The 24,212-nt window shown below is 40.6% G+C and overlaps 1 protein-coding gene across 1 annotated transcript in view; it reads left to right on the top strand.

Moving 5' to 3' along the window:
• doc2b (double C2-like domains, beta) overlaps positions 1-23,544 on the top strand; it is a gene marked incomplete at both ends in the record, with an annotated part of 128,255 nt that extends 104,711 nt beyond the window's left edge. The window contains 5 exons of the mRNA XM_084073789.1: positions 2,012-2,138; positions 17,390-17,547; positions 19,549-19,630; positions 21,786-21,882; positions 23,408-23,544. Of these exons, the coding sequence (XP_083929915.1) occupies positions 2,012-2,138; positions 17,390-17,547; positions 19,549-19,630; positions 21,786-21,882; positions 23,408-23,544 (601 nt within the window). The remainder of the gene's footprint in view (positions 1-2,011; positions 2,139-17,389; positions 17,548-19,548; positions 19,631-21,785; positions 21,883-23,407) is intronic.
• Positions 23,545-24,212: the final 668 nt, after the last annotated feature.

The raw sequence follows: 24,212 nt of genomic DNA, 5'->3' as shown, positions 1-24,212 counted from the left end.
CTTGACTCCCCCATGGGAGTCAAGTAATTAAAATGCTGAGAGTGCTCACATGGACCATACAGTACATACGGATGCTCTGTTGTTACACACTATGGACTGGACTCTGTGCACTGTACACATACAGTAATTGGCAACACAGCCATGCCATTAACCATGAAAAAGCACTCTCATGTTATTGCTTAAATATCTCACTGGTTTGACATGGACAGTTACCATTCACCATCATAACTTCTTTTAAAGCAAGTTCTGTTAAGATTCATTCCTCTTATATTATTTGGCAATATTCTCTGCAGGATCTTTTCAATTCAGTCTGATTTTTTTGTTGTTGAAATACAATCACGTGTTGTACTGTATGTTAGGGGAAAGAAAACATGATAACTGTGGACAGTCAGTGGACTCCCATTTGAAAGTATTTTTGGCCAGGGACTCTTATATTATTATTTTTTTCTTATAATATTTTTGTTGTTAGATTCAATTCATTACATAATTCTTCTACAACTATCTATACTGTAGGTGGAGACACTAATGAAACGTATGATCTAGTCATTCTAATACATCATCTTATTAGGCTAACTTCTAGCCAGAAATATAATAGTGAAAATGTAACTATTCCTCATTGGGGTCCCCGAACCCCACATTGAGAACCACTGGTCTATACTTACGTATACGTATTTATAACTTTTATGTCCACTGAGTACACAATTTATATTTTAACTGAAGTAATTCAGTTTACCACAATTCTTCTATTATTATCTCCGCCAGGCCGGAACTGCCGGGTGAGGAGATAATGTTTTCTCCCCTGTGAGTCTATCTGTGTTATTTTGGCAAGCTAGAGTCTAGGTCCAGTTGCAAATTGCAGACCTCTTTTACACATTTTGGTGGCATAATAGTAGAATGAATTCATCCCCATGTTTGTGCCGAAATCTGGAGGTGTTTCTCACTCTTTTGAAGTAGTTTGACAGGTACATGGGCACTGGTCCCTTGAGTATCTTGAAAACTAAGCCTATTGCAAGTTGCTGTACTCTGTCCTCTACCTGAGCCAGGCATCAACCTGCAATTTGTTCTTGTCTGAGACCAGGAAAGCCGAGTAATCCGCAAACAAAAACAAATTGCAGTCACATGCTGATGTCATGAAGTTAATGTAACAGTAAAGGCCCTACCTAGTATGCTTCCTTGAGGAACACCACAGCTCACTGGGAGGGGGAGGACAGATAGGATTCCGTTCACATCCACCAAAAAAAATGAATAAATCCATGTCTTCCTTAGATCATGACGCAACATCCCATATAACCACGCCCATTTCTTCCAGACACCATTTTCGGTTTTCTTCAACACACACTTTTTGACTAGTACTCCTACAGCTTTTGTCCAAAACTCACGCAAATCGGTACACAGCGTCTTTGGAGTCATTTGACAAAGACCGTCAAACGGGGTTTTCATACGCAACAGCATAATTTGCCTGATATTAGGTTAATACAATTTGGGGGCAACCTATTTCTTACAAAAAAATTACATTATATCATGAATTCAACATCCAATCATCCCCAAATTGGAATTGCATGTTGAGGGCCCTTTACACATCCAAAAAGAAAAGTAGCACCGTCTGTCGTACAAATTCTATTTCCCCCCACAGCTTCCTTGTGTCCTGGCGGCTGCACCCCACGACTGACACAGCCCTGGGTAGGCATTAGGCAACCCGGCCTGGCAAAGATCTGCGCTCTGAGGAGCACACTTTTAAAGATATAATTGTCATTGACTCACCTCATTCCACGAATAGCTGCACTCATTGCCTTGCAATGCCAAGTTCTGTAAACTTCTTGTCTTTCAATGCTATCATACCATGATAGCTTATATCTAGCTATCATGGTATCTTTTTTGACAATTTAGGGTTGAATGGTTCTTGTGTACTGCTGTTCATACAAAACCTTGATCTGACCTTCTGCACATTAACTTCCTCTGTCTTGTGTACTGTCCCTTTAACTTCCTCTGTCTTGTGTACTGTCCCTTTTAGGATTTCCGTGTGTGATGAAGACAAATTTCGCCACAATGAGTTCATTGGGGAAACACGAATTCCCCTCAAGAAGCTCAAACCCAACCAAACAAAGAACTTCTACAACTGCCTGGAGAAACAGCTACCTGTAAGTGTGCTGTATGCCAGCATCAGTTCTATTAATTTCCTCCAAGATGATTGGACAGTACTGGTAGTTAATACTTCAGTACTTACTGAAACCTAAAAAGATATGTTGAAAATCACAATAATAAAGTATTCAGATGGAGTGTGCCCTCAAACTCTAGTCTAATTCAGTCTGAACGCCATAGGCCCTAGGGGACTGTATCTGATCATACACTTCCACTACTTAACTTAATTATAATGTGGCATCCGTTTTTTTTTTACGTCTGGAGTAATGGAATGCAATCACTCAATCATAACGGTGAACATTGGAATGATTTTAGTCTGCACCTTCTCACTGTAGCTCAGCTTTTCTCAGATATAATTGGGGCTCAGAGGAAAAAAAGTTGGACACTACTGCCTTAAGGTGCATTCACATTTTCTGTTACTACATGGCTGCATGGCGGTCGATACCAGGTCGATACCAGTGGTTTTCAAACATTTTCATGTAAAGGACCCAAATTGATACACATCAGGCAGTGGACTCCCATTTGAAAGTATTTTGGGCCAGGGACTCCAATAAGAGAATATTTTTGTTGTTTGATTCAATTCCTTACATAATTCTTCTACAACCATCTATACTGTAGGTAGAGACACTAGTGAAACCTACGGTATGATCTAGTCATTCTAATACATCATCTTATTGGGCTAACTTCTAGCCAGAAATATAATAGTGAAAATGGAACTATTTCTCATTGCGGTCCCCAAACCGCACATTGAGAACCACTGGTCTATACTAACCAATGCTCACAAAATATATGAATACGGGTCATATAATTTATTTTTTGGTCAAACTTTTATCCAAGACAGCCGTACGTTAGTCTATGCAGGAATCACCTACTGCATATCTTCTTAAACCATTCAGGCTCAAGGAATGGAAATGGCCAGGCCCAGTCCTAATATTGGCCATGGCCCTGAATGTACTGGCATTGATTATACCCAGCCCAGCCACACTTACCATTAACACAAAGGATGGAGTCATTATTATGTGTAATTGCTTTGCTTCGACTGCAAGGTCTTTCTTGTAAAAGAGATTTTGAATCTCAATGGGATTTCTTGGAAACATAAAATAAAATAAAACAAAATAATTAAACAAGAGTATAATTCTTAATAAAAATCAGGGACACCTGCTCACTGCTTTCACTTGCTCAATAAAGATTTAATAGCCAACGCTTCAGTCAAGGATCTTCTTCAGGCATTATGCTGACAAATGGAACCAACACCATTATGTACAAAAAGCAAGGTCAACAGTGACCACTCATCTCATACCCTTCATTAGTGGCAATCGGCTCACAGTGAACTCCTCCAACAGTAGATCACATGCAGTAATTTGATCTCAAAATACATCTGCATAATACATCTCGAAAGTATTAAAGTTTAATTTCTCAGCTTAATGGTAATCTGAGTAAGTCAGTCATTGACTTACTGGAGACCTGAGGCCGATTCTACAAATGCCTTCTAAATCAGTAGTTCTCGCACTTTCAAGATTGTTCAAAAATGTAAAAAAAAAATAGCAGATGTACAAGCTCGCATTTTTTTAATAGCCAACGCAAAAGTCTAAAATGACACAGATGCTTTCCCGGTTTTAATGGGTTAATCCTAACCCTAATGTCATTGAACACTAACAATCATAAAAAAGGGGGGATGTGTGTGTGTGTGTGTGTGTGTGTGTGTGGGGGGGGGGGGTTCATCATCATATGACCAGGCTATTACAGTATAATGTTTAGTCAATCAGAAACACACCACCAGTTGGGGCTGTATTAATAACATAAAACTGAGACACAGGCTGAGAGGATAAACAGGCTTCTGGTACAACAACACAGGAAGCAAGATACTGTACACATGGCCAATGCAAAGAAGCGAACCACACTCCAACTAAAATAATATGACAAGAACCGCGGTCGGTACCGACACGTAATTAGCTATTTGAGATCTCTTGGACTATACAGTAGTCTCATATTGCAATGTCATATAGTGCATGTACTGTACACAGGCAGATAACAATGTGCGAACATGTTTTGTCATAACTCACCATTAGTGGTGGTAGCCCTGGCCTTCTCACGGCCCAGTGTCATACTGCGGCCCGCCATGGGTCTGGGGAGCAGGGGTTGTCTAGTAATTATTTACTAAAGAAGAGCGACAGAAAAGAAGAAATGTTCACAAATACGTATCACCACATAATATTCTCTTAATTCACAGACCAAGTGAATCTTTAAGAAATATTGGCACAACCTGATTCCAGGTCCTGAGTTGGCAGTTGGCACATACTGAATATTTAAAGATCCTCCCCTTTTTTTTATTTAGATGGTGCAAACCTTTACAAATAATTTGGACCAACACTGTCTTTCAGTTCCAGAACACCACTGCGACACAGAGTCAGACACCTTTAATTCCCCTGCCAAAAATTGGAATTAGTGGTCACTGTATGCAGTCAGTGCTTCATTTGTAAATGATTAGGTGCCGGAGCTCAGGAACCCCCCCCGCCCCGCACGCGGGTGGCCGAATATTTACATAAAATAATAATTGGTTTTACCATCAAATGGCCCCAGAAAGCGGAGGGACATTGAGGGGGAAATGTGAAAGCTGAATTAATAAATAGACTAAATAAAAATGAATTGTATGCATTTGAGGTGACGGTATGCCTTCTAGAGGTACCGGAGCGCATGAGGGAGGTCCAGGAGCTCGGCTCCGGCCAGCTCCGCCATTAATTAAGCAGTTAATTAATGCAGCGCAACAACACTTAGCCACCAACAAACACGGTAAAGTTCACTTTTAAGTTTGTAAGATCACTTGATCGCATCGAACCATGTGATATATTTCATAATGTTGTCCCTGTGGACCGGTGTACACAGGCAAAATGTCTAGACAAATTAAGCAGAAGATCAGTGTATATTTTACATGTTGTCCCCGTGGACTTGCGTATGTAGGCAAAACGTCTAGACAACTTAAGCAGAGGATCAGTGAACATAAAAGTTCAATCACCAGAAATTATCAGGTTTATCCCTTTGCAGTTCATTTTAATGAATGAACCCCGTTTCTACATTTTTCTTGGTACAGTTGTCCGGCCCAAGAGAGGAGGTAATTGTGATCTTCAGCTTAAGCAATGTGAATCCTACCTACACACATTACAAACCCTCACCTCTAAGGGTGAACAATTACTGATGAGATGTTGTAATTATAGGATGGCTATTCCCTGATGTTGCCCTTTGTCCTGATTCTCTCTGTGAAGCTGTATTATGCACATCTATTTCAGATTGAGGTCAAATTACTTCCTGTGATGTACTGTAGGAGTTCACTGTGAGCCTATTGCCACTAATGAATTGTATGTCACTGTTGGCCCTGCCTTTTGTAAATATTGATGGTTCCTTTAATCGCCATGATTTGCCTGAAGAAGGTCCTTGACCAAAATGCTGCAGATCTACAGTGTGTGTCTACTCCACTAAGATTGTATTCAGGTGTGCAACAGACTTTTGATGACCAGGGTTTTATCTAAAAGAATATATTTTGCTATAACTGAATTTCTTACTTTAAAAAAAAATATATATATATATATATATATATATATACATATACATATACATATACATACATACATACATACATACATACATACATACACACACACACACACACACACACACACACACACACACACACACACACACACACACACACACACACACACACACACACACACACACCATTGAGTTTTGAGTCCAACATAAGCAGGGTTTAAGTGAGTATGATGTGTGTAAGGATGGGGAGTGCAAGTATCATTGAATAAATATACCCTTGTCAAGTAAGCAAGATTTTAGCTGTGATAGGAAATGGAAATCTGTTGTTGACTCATCCATGAAGAACCCACACCATCAGCAAATACTGTACACTTCAACTTCATCCACATAAGTTATGAGAAAATGTTACATTATGAAACAAAATTCTCCTCCAATTTGTGACCTCTACCCAGGCAGATAGTAAGGTTGGCTCATTTTAAGCACATGCATTGGCCTGCAGAGATGTAGTTTCTTTGTTACTCTATCATAGATTCTAAATGTTGCAATACAGTACCTTGTTCTAACATTTTGCTACAAAATTATGTCAACCTTAATGTTAACCCTTAACACTTAAACCCCATATGGTTGAGCAGAGTCCCTCTGTACTAATGTCTTTTCTGTTTTCTGTTATTGTGGGGAAAGCTTTCACAGAAAACCTCCAATTGACAAGCGTGGCGTCGTGTTGTGAGCTTGTCGATCTGCTCTTTTCAGCGAAGGCTTTCCCCACAATACGGATGCTGGGGTCCAAGTGGTTAGCATTCCTTGTAGCAGAATGTTAGCTGCCCTGACTGCTGCCAAACAATGTTAGCTCTCCAGTGGCAACCAATGGATTAACATTTACCTACACATAATTAATCACTTATGTAATTTGTTGACCAGGGTCCCCCAGGGTTCTATACAGACCCCCTCCTTTTTCCCTCTACATCAAATGTGTTCACTGAAACAATCTCAAGCTCACACGTTGTGAGCTTGTAGATCTATTTTCACTATTATATCTATTTTCACTAAATGTTCACCTATGACATGCCCAGAATGGGGACACCAGAGTACATGTGGTTAACATGGAGATCTCTGTCCCTAAGATGCATGGTTACAAAGGAAAACCCATCTCAATTTGGGCAGACTTTAGTTCAATTTGATTTATTGTGAGTTGCCTTCAAGTGAAGGTATGTGATTATAGACTAATTGTTTGCAGGGATGCCACTATGCTCTGACCACCTGGTGCATTTTCCTAGATGTCTGTAAACCATGTGTTTTCCATAGCAACTAGTCTTGCGTAGCCAGACAACTATTCCACATTCTCCAAATGCTATAGCCTATAGTCTGGAACTACACCTCCCGAAATCCGAGGCAGGAAGCTGCCTCGTCATTTCCGTTCACAAAATTATATCTTAAAATATCGTATTTTTATTTTAATATTTCATTTTTTAATTTCCATTTCTGCTAAGCAGCAAGCTATATATGCTTAATTGATTTTTATATTAGGATAAATGTGCGCTACTGTAAAGACGAAACGGAAGTGGGGAGGAGGCGTCACATCCCCTTTATCACTTGATCATTTTCAGAGCTTCCGTGCTCCAAATTGTGTGGGGCAACAGTCTGGCCACATGAGACTACCTTGCAACTGTCTCTGATCTACAGTAATGTTCATTATCCCCTCTCTTGTCGCCTTTAGTTGAAAGGATGTTTAATAACTTTTGTCAGTATAACATTTCAGTGCTTCTGAAATGCAAAAAAAAAGGCCCCTGAAAATCAATTAAGTGGGCAAAACAGTAAACACCAATTTCTAACCCTAGCACTTTGCATTACTGCTAATGTGCTAACATGCAATACCATGTTATTGGCTCTGGTTTCTCCCAACTAAGACAGCTAGCTTGCCAGATTGCTCAGAGGAACTCATTGCCTCTCCTATAGGCTCAGGATGACGCTCAACTAGGAGAGTCATAGAGCCTGAGTCATGGGCCAACACACTTCTCTTGCGGTGGTCCAGAGTGTCAAGCTCAAGGTGTCATTCTTCCTGTGTAGGACTACCAGCGGAATCACTGCCCACATAGCCATGGTACTCTTTGTATGAAATTGATGCTGTCAGGTTGAAACCTTGTATGTCCAAAACGGTTGCATTTCAGGATATGGAAAAACAAACCTGTGTTCTAATTGATCCAATGTGGTTATTATTTAGTCAGATGCTCTTGTAAATACTTTATCACTTAAATCATTATAAAACCCACAGACAGACTTAACCACTTTTACTTCTACTTTATTTTTTAATAGCAAAAATATCAGATCTAAAAGCTCAGAGCATGACCTTGTAGATCGGCCATTTTTGCTATTTTTCCACGACACTATGAAGAAGTGACTTCATGCGTGACTATGAAGGAGTTGGGCATTCATTTACAAAAAAACATACAAGGTTTCTGCCCGACAACAATGAAATACGTAAGAGTTCATGCCTTTTGGTGGACAGTAACACTCAGATGGTGAGTGCACCAGGTGATGTAACAATGTTGAAATAAAACAGAAAATGTCTATGAAAGCACAATGCTTTACCGCCTGAAAACACAGCATCTATCTGCCTTATCAGCCTTTACCAAAAAAGTAAAGGCTGATCATTTTGTAAAGTTATTGCGAGTTTTTGCGGTTAGTTTATGGCAAAATAAATAATGATGCTTTAATGGGAATAACAACGTTTCGGTCTGTTAGACCTTCACCTTTGACAGGTTATCTTTTAAAAGATAACCTGATGAACGTTGTTATTCCCATTAAAACTTTTTAATTGCATTTGAAGACAGTGTGTGGGAGTTTTTTCTTTCAGTACGGTGGGGCCCTTGTTTGGTCTTCTCCTACGCACCTGTCGCCTTTGTAGGTGTGCAAAAGACTTTTTATTTTAATAAATGGTGTATGCAAAAATTGCATACATCATACAGCCTGTTTTTGTAATATAAATGAATGGATGAATTGATCATTAATGTAATTGACGATTGATTAAAGAAATTACTTACATTTTTCATAACTATTTAGGTGCTGTTCCTGCCCTCTATTTCCTGCCAAACTTTTTGATTTTTTTCACCACATTTGCATGGATTATAAATACCTTCTGTGATATTGGTCATTGCAGGGCCTGCTTTACAGTGGGTTTTTGGGGGCCCCAAGCAAAAGGGTTTAAGAGACCCTCTGTGTAAACAACAAAGTAAAACAGAAATGTAAACTGGCCAACACTTACCAGCAGTGTCTCTACTCTCTACCAACAGCATGATCATCTGTGTCCCCAGTCTCCGCTGATTCTGTGTCTATGGAAATAGAGGATGATCAATTATTGTAATTGTATACATTGTGTTTGGAATCTATGACATGGCAACACATGGAAGCGTTTACAATTGCTTGATTGATTATTTTGTGTGACAAAAAATCATATAAAACCCAAAAAAAGCTCCATTGTGGTCCTTCAAACCCCAGAATCTGTTTTCTGTGGGAAGCTGAAAAAGCAGATCTAGGTGCCGGTGGATTCTACAATGCCTTAGTTCCCAAACTCATGTCAAGGACCCCCATGTTGATATGTATCTGGTCCCTGGCACAACACATTTTCAGATGGGGAGGGTCCCCATCTGAAAATGTTTTGTGCCAGGAACCCCTAGAAGAGAAGATTTGAATGGGTTTACAGGACTACATTGCAAAAGAACATTGTGTTCTTTTGCAATGGCCTGTACCTTATTATATAAAAGGACCCTTTTCACAACACATTTTGATGGGTAACAGCTAATGATAATAACGTTAAAGGTAGGTAGTGTAAGTTAATTGTTTTTGGTTAAAACAAAAAGTGTTTTTGTTAAAAGGTTAAAGCTCTATATTCACTTAGTTATCATTGCTATATGTGTTTGTTCAGTAACAGGGGGTCTACCTATCGTATTTTATAAGTAAAAGGTCTGTTAAAAATGTTACTTGAGCAAAAGTACAAAAGCATTGGCATCAAAATATAAAGTGCCAAAAGTACAATATTTACCTTTGGCCTTTGAGGTGTAGTGGAGTACAAGTAAAAGTACTGAAAAAGTAAAAATACCTCTAAAGTGTACTTAAGTACAGTGAGTAAATACGGTACACCACTGGAACTTCATAATAACCCTCATGCAAGGCTTCACATAACTCTATGACTAGCAGGGGCATTTTTAACTAGCTACTAAACATAGCCTAGCTAGTACACATTGAATTTGAACGCTTTGCAGTAGCTAAATAAACACAACAAAACATGTGTTTGTTTAAAACGCAAAACAAACAGCTGTACTGTTTTTAGTTTGACTAGTATACTCTGTTTCTAGTTTTTCTTTGTGTGTCGCAGATGTTATTTACCTTCTGTCCAAACAATACAGCAGTCAATTAACGAGTCTCAGGCACACGTGTGCATGACATTCACTCGCTCGTCGTCAACATCGAGGTTGCCAGTTTGGTGTCTTTTCCAGCAGTAGCGATCAGTAATGTTGTAACGACTCGAGTGGCGTAATGTAACTAAGTACATTTACTCAAGTACTGTACTTAAGTACAAATCCAATACATTTTTACTTTACTGGAGTATTTTCTATTTTCAACACTTTTGCTTCTACTTCTATTACATTTCAGAGGCAAATATTGTACTTATACTCCACTACAATTATTTGCAAACTTTAGTTACTAGTTACTTTGCAGATGTTGATTATTCCTACAAAACATACACCCACATCAGCCCTATGTATACTTAGGCTATTTGAAAATAGCAGATCTACAAGCTCACAACGTGTCGCAAGCTTGTAGATCATTTTTATACATTTGGAAACTTGTGAAATGGGACATTCTGCATAATGAGTACTTTTACTTTCAGTACTTAAGTATTTTATTGCGAATACTTTTGTACTTTTACTCAAGTCAATTTTGAATACCGGACTTTTACTTGTGACAGAGTATTTCTACATTGGTATTGGTACTTTTACTTAAGTGCAAAATGTGAGTACTTTTTCCCACTGGTTAGTGCTGAGGATTGAGGTTGCCAGTTTGGTGTCTTGTCCAGCAGTAATATTCAGTAATGTTGCAATGATGAGGATTGAGGTTACCAGTTTGGGTATCTTTTCCAGCAGTAGTATAGAGCTTTACAGGGAGTTTCCGAAAGTAAAAGAATCCCATCCCTTTCCTCCGTAGAGGATTTCATGGCGTAATATGGAGTAATGTCGTAATATAATGCTGTGATATAATGTCGTGATATAATGTCGTAATATAATGTCGTAATATAATGTCGTAATATGATGTCGTAATATGATGCCGTGATATAATGCCGTGATATAATGTCGTAACAATCCAATGTAGACTTGCCAGTAGACTCCTGTTTGTAAAATATGCTCCTGTAGAAGCCATACATCTGTGTACAATCAAATGAGTTTTAAGAAAAGCATGTTTAATATCACAGATATCACAGCGAAGTACTGTTCTATTTACAATGCTAAAGTGTATCATCCGGAGACGTCGACGACTCTGATTGGTGGAGCTTGTGTTACTAAGTATAAGGGGAAGGCCTGTAAGCACATTGCGTACTACACAGAGGGGGGAGCTGGTGCTCCCTACAATTACCCCTTTCACTCATGGTTTCCCCCCCAATTTATACACATGAAATGATTAAATTAACACAAACCAACGACATCAATCACAAGCAACACATAAATTCCCCCAACACATTCCCCATAGCAAATAATAACACAATGACAGAACAATACTGTGATTGTGCACCCCAAGGCATACTGCCTAGGAAGTCCCTCTCTCATCCAATACGCACCCCAGGATGCTACAACATCTTTGTGTGTCTGGCAACATTCACACCCGAGGAGATGACTAATACCTATGTGGAACACAAACAATTTGCTTGTGCTATTATTGAGATGTGTTGCCGTGTTTTTTTGCTGGCCTGTGGAGCACAGAAAAATATAATGATTACATCCACACAAATAATTAGTTTGAGGCAACATTGCAATTGCAGTCTCTACATGAGGGAGATGTTATTTGGAGTATTTCCAAATAACACACTTTGTGTCAAGATCAGCCTTCTGTATGCTTTTCTCTAATTTAAATAAGCGTGTTTATTTACCGTTTGAGTTCTTTGCTCTATTTAGTTTTTAGCACGTTTCACCATACAGTAGGCTATGTGAAATGGATGGACACTACCCAGGGAGTTGTGCGTACTTGATCGTTCTGTAAATACATTGCAACCGGATTACACTTGATTCTCCAATGACATTCCACTTGATTTCTGATATACAATCAAAAATGTCTTACTCCTCAACATTCAGAACATTGTGGGATCGGTTATTATGCCAAGCAAGCGCAATCATCATCCTCACAACTGGTTGGCATTATACCAGAACAGCTATTGCCATTTGCCTCTTACTCAATCAGATTGTAACCTACATAGGGGCTGGACCACACACTCACTCCACTTCAGTGGTGGAAAGTAACCAAGTACATGTACTAAAGTACAGTACAAGTACCATTTTGAATACTGGAGGATTTCCAATTATCAGTACTTTTACTTTTATTCTACTCCACTACAGTACATCTCATAGGCAAATATTGTAATTTTTACTCCACTGCAATTATTATACATTTTGAGTTACTAGTTACTAGATTTGGATTATTAGAAAACATGCGTTAACCACTTCAGCCTGATTTGGCTCTATGAAAATAGCCGATCTGTGAGCCTGTAGATCTGCTATTTTCAAAGGATTTTTATACATTTTGAAATGGAACATTCTGCGTAATGACTACTTTTACTTGTTGTACGTTAAGTACGTTTTGAAACGTAAAAAATAGCAGACATACATACTCAGTGCCGCGCTATGCCAGGGACCCCCCCCCCCCCCACAGAAGAAAAGATTTTTGTTCAAAATGTTCGCTTTAAAAATATATATATATTCAAAGATTTGCAGAAAATGTTCACTATAAAAAAAAATAGCAGATCTACAAGCTCGTAGTACGGCACTTTGTGCCGCGCTATGAGCTTGCAGATTTGCTATTTTTGAATAGCCAAAGTATACAATAATGGTTTAAGTGGTTACACAGATATGTTCCCGGTCTTAAAGGGTTAACATGTGACTACACAGATGATTTAAGACCGTACCTTGATTAAGATAATAAATAAAGGTGTTAACGTGATCATAATGAGAATATTCCTCCAATTTATATTATATATAAATTATATTATATTATGTGATATTTGAAACATTGTGTTTTTAATTGTTTTCATATGGTTTGGTTGTACTCTGGTCCAGTACGATACCTAGAAAGAGAGGAATAGAAGTGGATAAAAACGAAACTGATTATAAAACAGATTTTGAATTATAAATGGTCATAAATCTGTGAATGGGAGATTAGATATTAGATAATATGTGCTGTGTGCATGTCTTTCTGTTCCTGTCATGTTGTCAGACAATCTTGATATCATCCAGTCAGCAGGTGGTCTGTGTTTCCTCCCTGCCTGTCTGATCCTATCTTATATTTCCATCAGTCACTGGTATAGTCCACCTATAACTGTGTTTTGTTAAGAGTAGAGAGAGTCATTGGTGGACAGTAACGAAGTACATTTACTTTATTTAAGTAATGTTTTGGGGTATCTTTACTTGAGTATTTGCATTTTTGGATACTTTTCACTGCGCTACATTTCAAAGACAAATGTTGTACCTTTCTCCACTACACTGTATATGTCTAGGAGGGGGGGAAAGTACATTATGAATATTAACCACTTAATCGCTATTCCAAATCAAATATACAGTGAAAATAGCACATCTAAGCTCACAATGCAGCTTTTTTCACTATTATTGATATTTTTTGAAGATGTCTGGAAAATGTCAAAAGTTGAATACAGCAATGCATTGATATTAAAAAGAAAATGTACTTTATTATTTGTACTTTTGAATACTTAAGTGTTTTTTAAAGCAAGTACTCCAGTACTTTAACTCAAGTACAGATTTGACTGAGCAACTTTAACTCAAGTAACATTTGACCAGGAGTATCCATACTTTGACTAAACTAGAAGCTCGCCCCCGCTACGCGGGGGCTCGCGTCTAGCCCGCGGCCACGCCCACGTAGCGCCCGCGGCCACTTGGCAACTCATATAAGTGGCGTAGCGTCATGAGGGTCAGTGGGGCCGTGGCTCGGTCAGTGAAGACCCTGTAGTGCGGATGATATGTGGCATAGAGGGGCAGATTGTAAATCCCCAGAGGAAACATCCGTGGGCTACCATTGGTTCAGCGATGTGTGCGGTCGCCCTGCGGCCCCTCCTCCTCCACCAATGTGCAGTATTGAGAGCCCTGACGTCACAACAATTGGAGCGATGGGCACTGCACTGTGGTTGGTTAGGGTACACCTAGGGCCCAGGTAGAACCCAGTTAAAGCCTGCATGGGCAAACCCAGGTAGGACCCGCCTTGGTCCCACATAAACATGGGTAGTTGGGGCCCACCTAAGGGCCAGGTAGAAGCTACTTATAGCCTGCATGGGCATCGCAGTTGGGACTGAAGTGGATGCCGCTGACATTGCTGACATGGGGTCCATATGGTTTAGCCCACCTTGAAACCATATGGGAACTACGCTGGCATGCTGGCTGTAATGCAAACGCTGCATCATACCTGCAGTGTGTAGTTTGATGTTGTGTGTGTAGCAGATATACCTGCAGTGTGTAGATCAATATCCATATGAAAGTCAATGCCCAGCAGTGTTTTTTTTCCCCAGCAGAGTTTCTAGTGTCTCTGTCTCTCTCTGGAAGAGGTTGCACATGAACTCTGCAGCCGCACTGAGGCGCTCCAACACAAACACTCTGACATTAAGCTGCTTCACACAACAAACATCAGCACGACGCTGCTGTTTGTCCAAAAGACACAATATCTCCTCTCCCACCGACGTCATGTGTTCATTTATCGACAGCCGTACAGACTCCTTTTGACACATTTTACCTCGTTTATCCAGCTCTCACTGACTCATCGGGCTGTTATTTTGCTGCGATCAAGTCAACGATGTGAGAGATTAGCTATCACAGACGGACGGACACGGACAGGGGGTGAAACATAGTCTTGCGCCATGCCTTTCGGCCTGGCGGAGACAATAAAAAAAGGAAAGTAAAGGAAATGAGCATTTCTGCAACAAAAGTAGTCAACAAACTATACTATGAAAACATGGGCCACATTGTCAAAGAATGTAAGAAAGAGGCAGTCATGTAGAAAATAGCCGATCTACAAGCTTACAAAGCCTCTCAAGGTGAGGCGTTTTGAGCTTGTAGATCGGCTATTTTCACAATATGTACTTGTGGAACGGAGTCAAACAGAATGGGGGGTCCCCAGATCAAGTACGTTTATTTGGGGGGGGGCGTGAAAGGGTTGATAAGCACTGCTGTAATCGGAGCGAAATTATCTGAAATTACTACATGACCATAATGCAGCCTAACATGCGTTGCACGGGGCGGTCCTGCCATTACGTTAGTTATTGTAGTTGCTGTGGAGCTAGTTCTCCAGAAGACACACACAAACATACACCATCTACAATGGACTAACTGAGCAGCAATATTGACATTCACCACACGAACGTGCATTGTTGACAAAGTGATTGCACAGCCGCTGCAGGCATGACAACCACGTTAGCGTTAGCGACATGGCAGCTATCACAGCGCCCTGTCCGTCGTCGCTGGGACTAACTGTGATGGCTACAGCAGTAACAGCAAGCTGTCTGCGATGCCATTGTCTGGAGACTGCTCTTAGCGTGACACGACCAATGAGAGTGAGCGCTGTAGTTGTTGCTAAGATACGGTGGCGTCTCTGCCCCATAGCTTGTAGATCTCTCACGCATGATTGGCGTAGGCTGCGTTGCCAGGTCGGACTGTTTGTATAAGCGATTTTGGGCTTATTTGGGTGCACTTTTGGGCTCGTTTCCATAGACCACGGCAGCGCTTATTTCTTTCCCGTGACCGATGTGGCAAAAAAAGTGCAAAACGAACCATCCGGAAGTAAATTGCGAGATGAAATATATAGCACTTTTTGATTATTAGAGAAGGAGACACATGTGAAGGTTGAAAATGAAAGGTAGGAGATTATATATTTTTTCATGAGGGTTTTTTGTAGCAAGTTGTGAGAGATTTGGGCCACTCCTGTGGGCGGGGGGCTGATTAGAACCATTGGGGTTTGAAAGGAGACGCTCTCTGTTTGAGTGGAAAGATTACTGGTGTTGAGTACTTTGTCCACCATTGGCGAGAGTCATGCACAGTAGAAATCCTCAGTTTTAATTTATATTTGTAACTCTGAGAGTGCACAAATGTAACCAAATGGACCCACATTTGAGTTAAATCAGGATATTATTGTGTACAGACTGAAATGTGGGAGGCAAAGAGACAAAGGGGTGGAAAGAGAGGAAGAAGAGAGAGTGAGCAGAACAGTTGCAAAAATTAAATGCATCCAACGAGGCAACATTAATCTGACAACCAGCAAGGTCCCGCTGTTATGTCAGATGAGTCAGACATGAGTGTCCACTCATACTGCTTGTAACTCAGAGGTAGTCTACCAACTGTGTGTGTGTGTGTGTGTGTGTGTGTGTGTGTGTGTGTGTGTGTGTGTGTGTGCGTGCGTGCGTGCGTGCGTGCGTGCGTGCATGCGTGCGTGCGTGCGTGTGCATGCCGTGCGCTTGTGTGAGTGTGGATACCCACTTGTATGAAGAAGAGTTAAGAGCTGTTGAAATCATTTCTATCTTGCTGTGGCAGAGCCTGAACAAATTATTGAACACAATTTCATCCCTCTGTCTCCTTCTCACTTGGGTTCTCTAGTTTTAAAACACACATTCGATTTCGACTCTGTCTACACAAGCACACAAACACAATATTATGTTAGGGCTTTGTCAAAGTCAATATACAATGTTGTGGAAATGGACTCTTCAATTGTTTTCAGTGTAATTTTCTGAAGGTGTCAGTTCTAGATATGGTGTGTGGGCCTGAGGCGGTCAGGCAGGCCACTGCACTCAATACAATACAGAGAAACTGTGATACCTGCAGAGAAAAGGTCCATTTTGAAATCACTATGTTCTGGACATGATGTGAAAACCAACCATTTCGGCTACACAGTAAAAATCCTCCATGTTAAGTTATCCATATAAGTATATAAATGTAACCAAATGGACCCAGAAGGGTCCATTTGATTACATTTGTACACTATCAGAGTTAAAGGTCACATTGATGTTATGTTAATGAATGCAAATGAATGTATATGAATAATAAACAATGTAATAATATAGCCACAGAGTTTTTGAAAAGGTGTTGATTAAAAGTATTGCTTGTCCCCCATCCCCGTCCCCGTCCCCCCCGTCCCCCCCAATTGTATGGTCCACAATTATTGTTTTGTATACCACTGCAAATTGCAAATGCCAATGCAAATTGTTTTCATTAGGTAAGGCTTAGACAGTCATTGTGCGTTACAACGTTGCAAACTAGATGATTGCGCTGTGTGATTTGTGGAAATAACAATGCAGCAGAGGTGTTGTATAAGTGTGACATCTATTGGCTAAATGTTGTCTATTTCACCTTTAAATGAACAGGATTTTACTGTGTACGACCTCATTTGGAAGAGGTGACACTTCTCCAGTGTATTTGAAACATCAGCTGACTCCTCTGTTCACCTGTTGCAACAGGTCAACAAGACAGAAGACAAGTCGTTGGAGGAGCGAGGACGCATCATGATCTCCCTCAAATACAACTCGCAGAAGTCTTGTCTGGTGGTGGGCATTGTGCGCTGTGCCCACCTCGCCGCCATGGATGCCAATGGCTTCTCTGACCCCTATGTCAAAACGTTAGTACACGCACGCACACGCACACACACACACACACACACACACACACACACACACACACACACACACACACACACACACACACACACACACACACACACACACACCATTACCACCAACACCAAATTATCCTCAGCCCACAGAACAATGTTCAGATAGATTCTGGCATTGGCCCTGAAGGGGGTCATTATACTGCAGGTGTTCCAAGGCCAGGTAAATAATTATGAATTTGAAAGAAAAAAGAAAACAGTTGCGTACACTTGCTTAAAATGGGTAGTACATGTTCACATTTTAGCAGGGGAACTGTAGGCAGACTCTCCATTCAGTGATTATCAACAATATGAAAGAAGCAGACTGCCCCAAGAGTGACAGGTTAATTATGTATCACACCTTTTAACTTTTCCCAAGTCTTTCATCTGGCAGAGTGATGAAATCACAAAACATTTTGGACTCCATCAAGCATGCCCTGTGAACAAAAGAGAGGCTCTTTTTTGGAAACAGTGCAGGGGTTTTGAGGCTGGTAGCGCCTCCAGCTGAAGCCTGAAGGACACAGAGACAGATAATAGATTTACTGGCTGCCACGTATTATGCAAGAACATTTATACAGAATGTATTCCGTGTCAAATAGACGAGGGCTGGGTGATTTTCCTAAATGCATGCAGTGAACAAAGAAGTAGACAGTTATCTGGTGTGACAACTTTGACACATGCATAGTTATCAGTCTGTTGTACACTGACATTGTTCACTTGTGCTGATAACCTTGGGTCTTTGTAAATTGTTCACATTCTTACAATGGGCGCGAGTGGATAGAAATGTACTGCATATACCTATTATAGGTAGGCCATCAGATATGTCAGTTTACTCTCAGATGGACCAAAGATAGAGTAAAATCCTCTTGGCTGGCACTTGTATTTCCAGTCCTATAATACAAGTGGAAAACACATTTTAGTACCAAAACTTTAATGGGTATTACCATTTTTAACAACAGTTGCTACTGTTGCATAAATGTTCATGTTATTATAGAATGAATACAATACATTTCAATGTAAAGCTCTCTTGTCCCCAAAGCCTAATTCTCCCCCATTCTATGTTTTTATTTGTTTGGGAACAACCTGCCCAGAACAGTTCAAGTGAAAGATTCATTTTATCAAATCCAGGCAGTTAGTTGAATAGAGCCGTGCTGGGCTATCAATAATGCAGTTGATTGATTTAAAATTCAATATGCTAATCAACCTGATGAAAGTTTGTGCCTATGTGTTGTAGAATGGACTGTAGGGCAGTGCCACAGCACCCTCTGGGGGATGGAATAGTATAACATCTACTGTATAACAGTGGTGGAAAGTAACTGAGTGCATTTACTCAAGTATTGTGCTTAAGTGCAATTTTGAGGTACTTTTACCATACATTTTTCAATATGTTATACTCCTACTTCACTACATCTCATAGGCTAATACAACTTTAGTTGCTATGTTACTTTGCAGAACCAATTAAGCCCTATTTTATACTTTGGCTATTTGAAAATAGCCGATCTACAAGCTCACAATGTGCAGGTATGCAACGTATTGTGAGCGTGTAGATCGGCTATGTTCGAAAGATTTCCAGAAATCTGAACATTTGTGAGTTGGGATATTCTGCATAATGAGTGCTTTTACATTTGTACTTTAAGTATATTTTGATGCCAATACGTTTGTACTTTTTCTCAAGTAAACTTTGAATACAGGACTTTTACTTGTAATGGAGCCATTTCTACGTTGTGTTATTGATACTTTTACTGAAGTAAAACATCTGAGTACTGCACCATTGCTGTAAAATATGTCTACATCTGATAGATTTTTGTTAGGCTGTAGAGGACCGATGAAAGAATTCTTAATGGTTATTCTGAATCATTTCTACTTAATTCAGAGTCTAAATCAGGGTATAATGCATTACAGTGCAGTAATACACTAATAATAATTTAAAGGAACCCTGGGCTGAATAGTTGTTGGTCTGCTTGCCTGCAGGTACCTGAAGCCTGATGAGAACAAAAAGTCAAAGCACAAGACTACTGTGAAGAAGAAGACGCTCAATCCAGAGTTCAACGAGGTAACCACAGCTCATGTTATGTTATTTTACCTGAAGATTAAAAAAAGCATCACTTTGTCCTTTCTGTTAAAGCAGCGCTCAAACATTTCCATCCAAATTTAAATGTAATTGGCCACGGACCCCCATCTGAAAAGATTATGTGCCACGGGCCCCCATAACAGAAGATTTGCGTAAAAATGTTCAAAATTCTCTTCAAGTTTCAAAAATTGTTCACGCCGAGTCACATCACCATTCGTTGTGAAATTGCACATCGGCTATTTTTGAATAGCTGATACATAAAATAGGGTTAAAGTGGTTAATCAGATTTTTAAACTATATTGACACATTTTGCTGGGAACCCCATGGAACCCCCCCAAGGACCCCTGGTCCCCAGATCCCACAATCATGTGCCGAACATGTCACTACACAAATCAGTGCTACGTATTTCCATAACATGGTAGAGGTTGACCATATGGAGGTTCAACGTTCAAAATTAATCATCTTTGTTTTAAGGCGACCTTAATAACTATGTTTTAGCCGTCAAGGAAACTAGTCCTAGCTGTCAAGGTTACAGAAAATCTCCTTTTCCAGCCAAGATGAATCACCTCAGAGGCTCACAACAGGTCACACCGTCTCAGAAACCTATCCTGGAAGATTGGCTGCCGAGCTTGTGTAACACTTCTCAGAAAATGGATTTCAGACCCCCCTGCAGATCCGTGTGCTTGAGGCTGCCATGTGCCCTCAAGCGTGAATGGGGCCGTTAGTGCTTAGTTGTATAGTGTGCCCTGGTCCCTGACTAAAGTAGTATCAGAGTGAAGGACCATGGTGGAACACACACACAGGCCACATACGTACTTGACATTTGCTTTGACATTCTGCCTGTGAGTCCTTTAGCCTTTCTGTAAGAGACAGACACTGATGCCTTCTCCCAAAGATATCACTGGGGTGCTCAGTGGGCACTCAGTGGTTCAGGGGTTAAGTTCCTGCCCACCACAATAGGCTCTATGCTCGGCAGCCATATTGGAAAGAAATTGGGTCTCTTCCTTACTTCCTTCACAGGTGTTACCAATGATTCTAATGAAGGCTCTGTTCCATTTAGTGTAGCACAGTAGTTCTCAAACCTTTTAATTTCAAGGACTGTCTCCCATAACTCTGAGAGTGTACAAATGGAACCAAATGGACCCGCAAGAGTCCATTTGGTTCCATTTGTACACTGTCAGAGTTACACACCCGTAAGGGGCCATTTGGAACCCCCTCAAGGAACCATGAGGTTCCCTGGACCACACTTTGATACCCACTGGTGTGGCAGAGTGTTTCCAGTGAGTCAACATGCACAATATCAGCACCCTGACTCTGTTTGACCAGAATGGAACAGAGCCTTCATTAGAATCATTGGTAACGCCTTTGAAGGTAGTAAGAAGAGGCCTGAGAAGGCGATCTCTGTCACTGCACTAGCCACTCCTACTTGGCCGCACTTGTTAAGTGGGGTGTGGGACTAGGAGAAATAGTGTATACCCGTGCATTTTAAAATGAATGAATCTTTACCTTACTTTGCACTGAACTGACGGAAAATATGTCTTCATACAGAACTAGGTTCAAAACATCAGTTCTGGACACTAATTGTGCAGCATACAACATTACATCCTCACGGAGAAACTCCTCAGAGACACACGATTGTCTGTGATTGTCTCTATTACCTACTGCAATGTAATATCCTGAATGAGTGCAGGGAACTGCAATATGACAGCACTAGACCATAACATTGCATAATATCTGACTCTTAATTTTGTAGCCAAATGCTGTAAAAAATTACAATAGTTTACAATATTTTCAAACATATTTTAGTCCAACTGAAGAAAGAATGAGTGTGTGTCTTGTTGGGTATCTTTAGTACTATAGCATCCACTGGTGGTGGTCTTTGGTGACAACAAGCGTTAACCACTTGAGCCCTAGCATCCAATCCTTGGGGAACATCCCCAGAAAATAGCAGATCTACAAGCTCACGATGCGTCGCAACACGTGAGCTTGTAGATCTACTAATTTGAAGTGGTTCATCATGTTTTCTTTATTTAAGTTCATGGGTCCCAGGCATACCAAATGTATCTTTTGGGTCTTGAGATGAAAAGTTTAGGAAACACTGCCTTGGATGTTTTTTTCATTTTGTTTTCCTTCTTAGGAGTTCTCTTATGACATCAAATATGCAGACCTCACCAAAAAGACCCTGGAGGTGACAGTGTGGGACTATGACATAGGCAAATCCAATGATTTCATAGGTAAGCATGTCATGTTTTTGGCACAAAGCAAAATGTGAAGGTCAAAACAAAATTGTGTGCGAATGTTAGTCACCTGTTACGCCAACCCTAGCTAACCTAGCTCTGTGCAACCGCCATATATAGTATACTATACCCGTATCACAAACAATGGGCAAAAGTGGGAAGCTCTTGTCTTAGTAGCCTATGCTGCCTGTCAACCAATGTATGATAATGTGACGAAGCATTGTGAGCTTGTACATGACATGATACACTATTGTAAAACAAAATATAAATCAGGCTAATTTGTCAATGCGACTTTTGTCACCAAACACATCAGGATGCAGTGACTGTGGGCTCTTGTGTCAGGTTGGATCTTGGCTGAGATCCGATGAGCCAGACTACATGTTGAGGCGGCCTGGCTCACATTATTTCAGACCTCAGTGAGGTGTAGACAGCATTTGATTAAAACTAGGCCCTTCGTCATCTTCCCGCCACACATTCAGTTTGTGGTGAAATGGTGACATGTTTTCCTATTCCTAGGTCAGGTTACAAAATGTTGAAAGCCTTTTTCAGTGCCTTTTGACGTACTTAAGGCAGAAGGTTGGCTTGTTTCAACGTGTTGATAGGATGTCATGTTAAATGATGAACTTTTATTGTGTAACAAAAATATCGCAATGCGGTTGTACAGTATGCCTCCGCCAACCAGTTGCCGTTTACGTCTGTCTGTCCAGACTCATACAGTATAGTGATTGAAGACTTTATGGAATGGAAGGAACGAGTTATGTGAGGTCACAGTGGCCGTGACCTTTGACCACCTATACTTCAAATTAAAAAAAGTTTGTCCTTGAGTCCAAGCGGACATTTGAGCCAAATGTAATGAAATTCCCTCAAGGCGTTCCTGAGATATTGCATTCACAACAATGGGAAAGACATGAGGTCACAACCTTGACCTTTGACTTTTGACCACCTACTTCTAATCAGTTCAAGTGGACCTTTGTGCCAGATGTCATGAAATTCCCTCAAAGTGTTCCTGAGACATTTTGTTCTCGAGGTTGGGACGGACGTACAGACAGACAGACGGACAACCTGAAAACATAATGCCTCTGGCCACAGCTGTCCACAGGCAGAGGCATAAAAATGTACAGTATCTCATGGACCTTATTATAAAAGGTCAGTATGGCAACAAACAGAATTTGATTGGTCACAATGGCCATGTTAAGGGTAGACACTACCCTCCTCCACTGTTCTCTCCTCAAAGCATGTCTGGTAGTCTATGAGCCCTGCCACCATTACACTGCTAGATGCTGGCATGTTGTTGTTAAAGTGTGAAGTGTGGACTCCCACAGTGTGCATACACTACAGTATACTGTATACTGACACAGCTAAGCTCTATCCGTTCATAAAAGTCGCATTGAAAAGACAAGTGTACTCATGGCCACTGTATAACTCTTTGACTTTCTGCATGCATTTTTGCACTTTGGTCTTCAGTGAGAAGTTGATTTCATAACTGTAATGTTTGGTATATTCTCCTCGTGCCTTCCCACAGGTGGCGTTTCTCTGGGCATCAATGCAAATGGGGAGCGGCTCAAACACTGGTTTGACTGCCTCAAAAACAAAGACAAGAAAATTGAGCGTTGGCATACATTGACCAATGAATTGCCTGGTTCAGCGTTCAACGACTAAAGACCCACAACCTATTGTCCAATCAACTGGCCCCTACCTGGATGAAGCAGATTCTGTAGGACCATGCCCTTGATGTCTTATTCCTCGCAGCTCCTCTTATGTGTTCTATCCAGGCTGGCCGTGAACTGTGCAGTGACCGATGCCCCCCTCCCCTTGTGTAATCCTCTATATCTACTGTATAGGGCTTGTCTGAATCAAAATAGCAGAAATCTTATGTGTGTGTTCAACAAATGCATCACATATAATAGGGGTTGCACAACACCTGCTTTTTACAAAATAGACCAAGCTTGTTGCCCACTCAAATCAAGTCAGACCGGCTTGGGAAATCTAGATAGGGGAAGTCAATATAAGGTGAAATGCTCTCCGCTCCCTGGACAACTATAACTGAGGGGCTCTTGAGCAAAACACTTAACCCGCCTCTATTTCTCCTGGGGAGCTTCCCAGTGGCCAACAGAAGTTCAGACTATGGTTACACTCAGCACCTTCGCAGTGTGAAGTGTGAGTGTGAAGCAGGGTATTGATGTAAAAAGAAGCATCTGTGCTTATTCAACTTTCCCTGGCTAAATAAAAATGCTTTCAAACAAGTAAAAAAAAAAAAGGCAACATAGTCATTGCTATAGGAGCTGTAATGTTGTGAATTGTTTTCAACATGCATGATGCATGACGTC

This window comes from Gymnoscopelus microlampas (genome assembly GCF_963454915.1).
Source record: "Gymnoscopelus microlampas genome assembly, chromosome: 12".
Lineage (NCBI taxonomy): Eukaryota > Metazoa > Chordata > Actinopteri > Myctophiformes > Myctophidae > Gymnoscopelus > Gymnoscopelus microlampas.
Note: the sequence above shows the minus strand (reverse complement) of the source record. Positions and strands in the feature narration are given on the sequence as shown.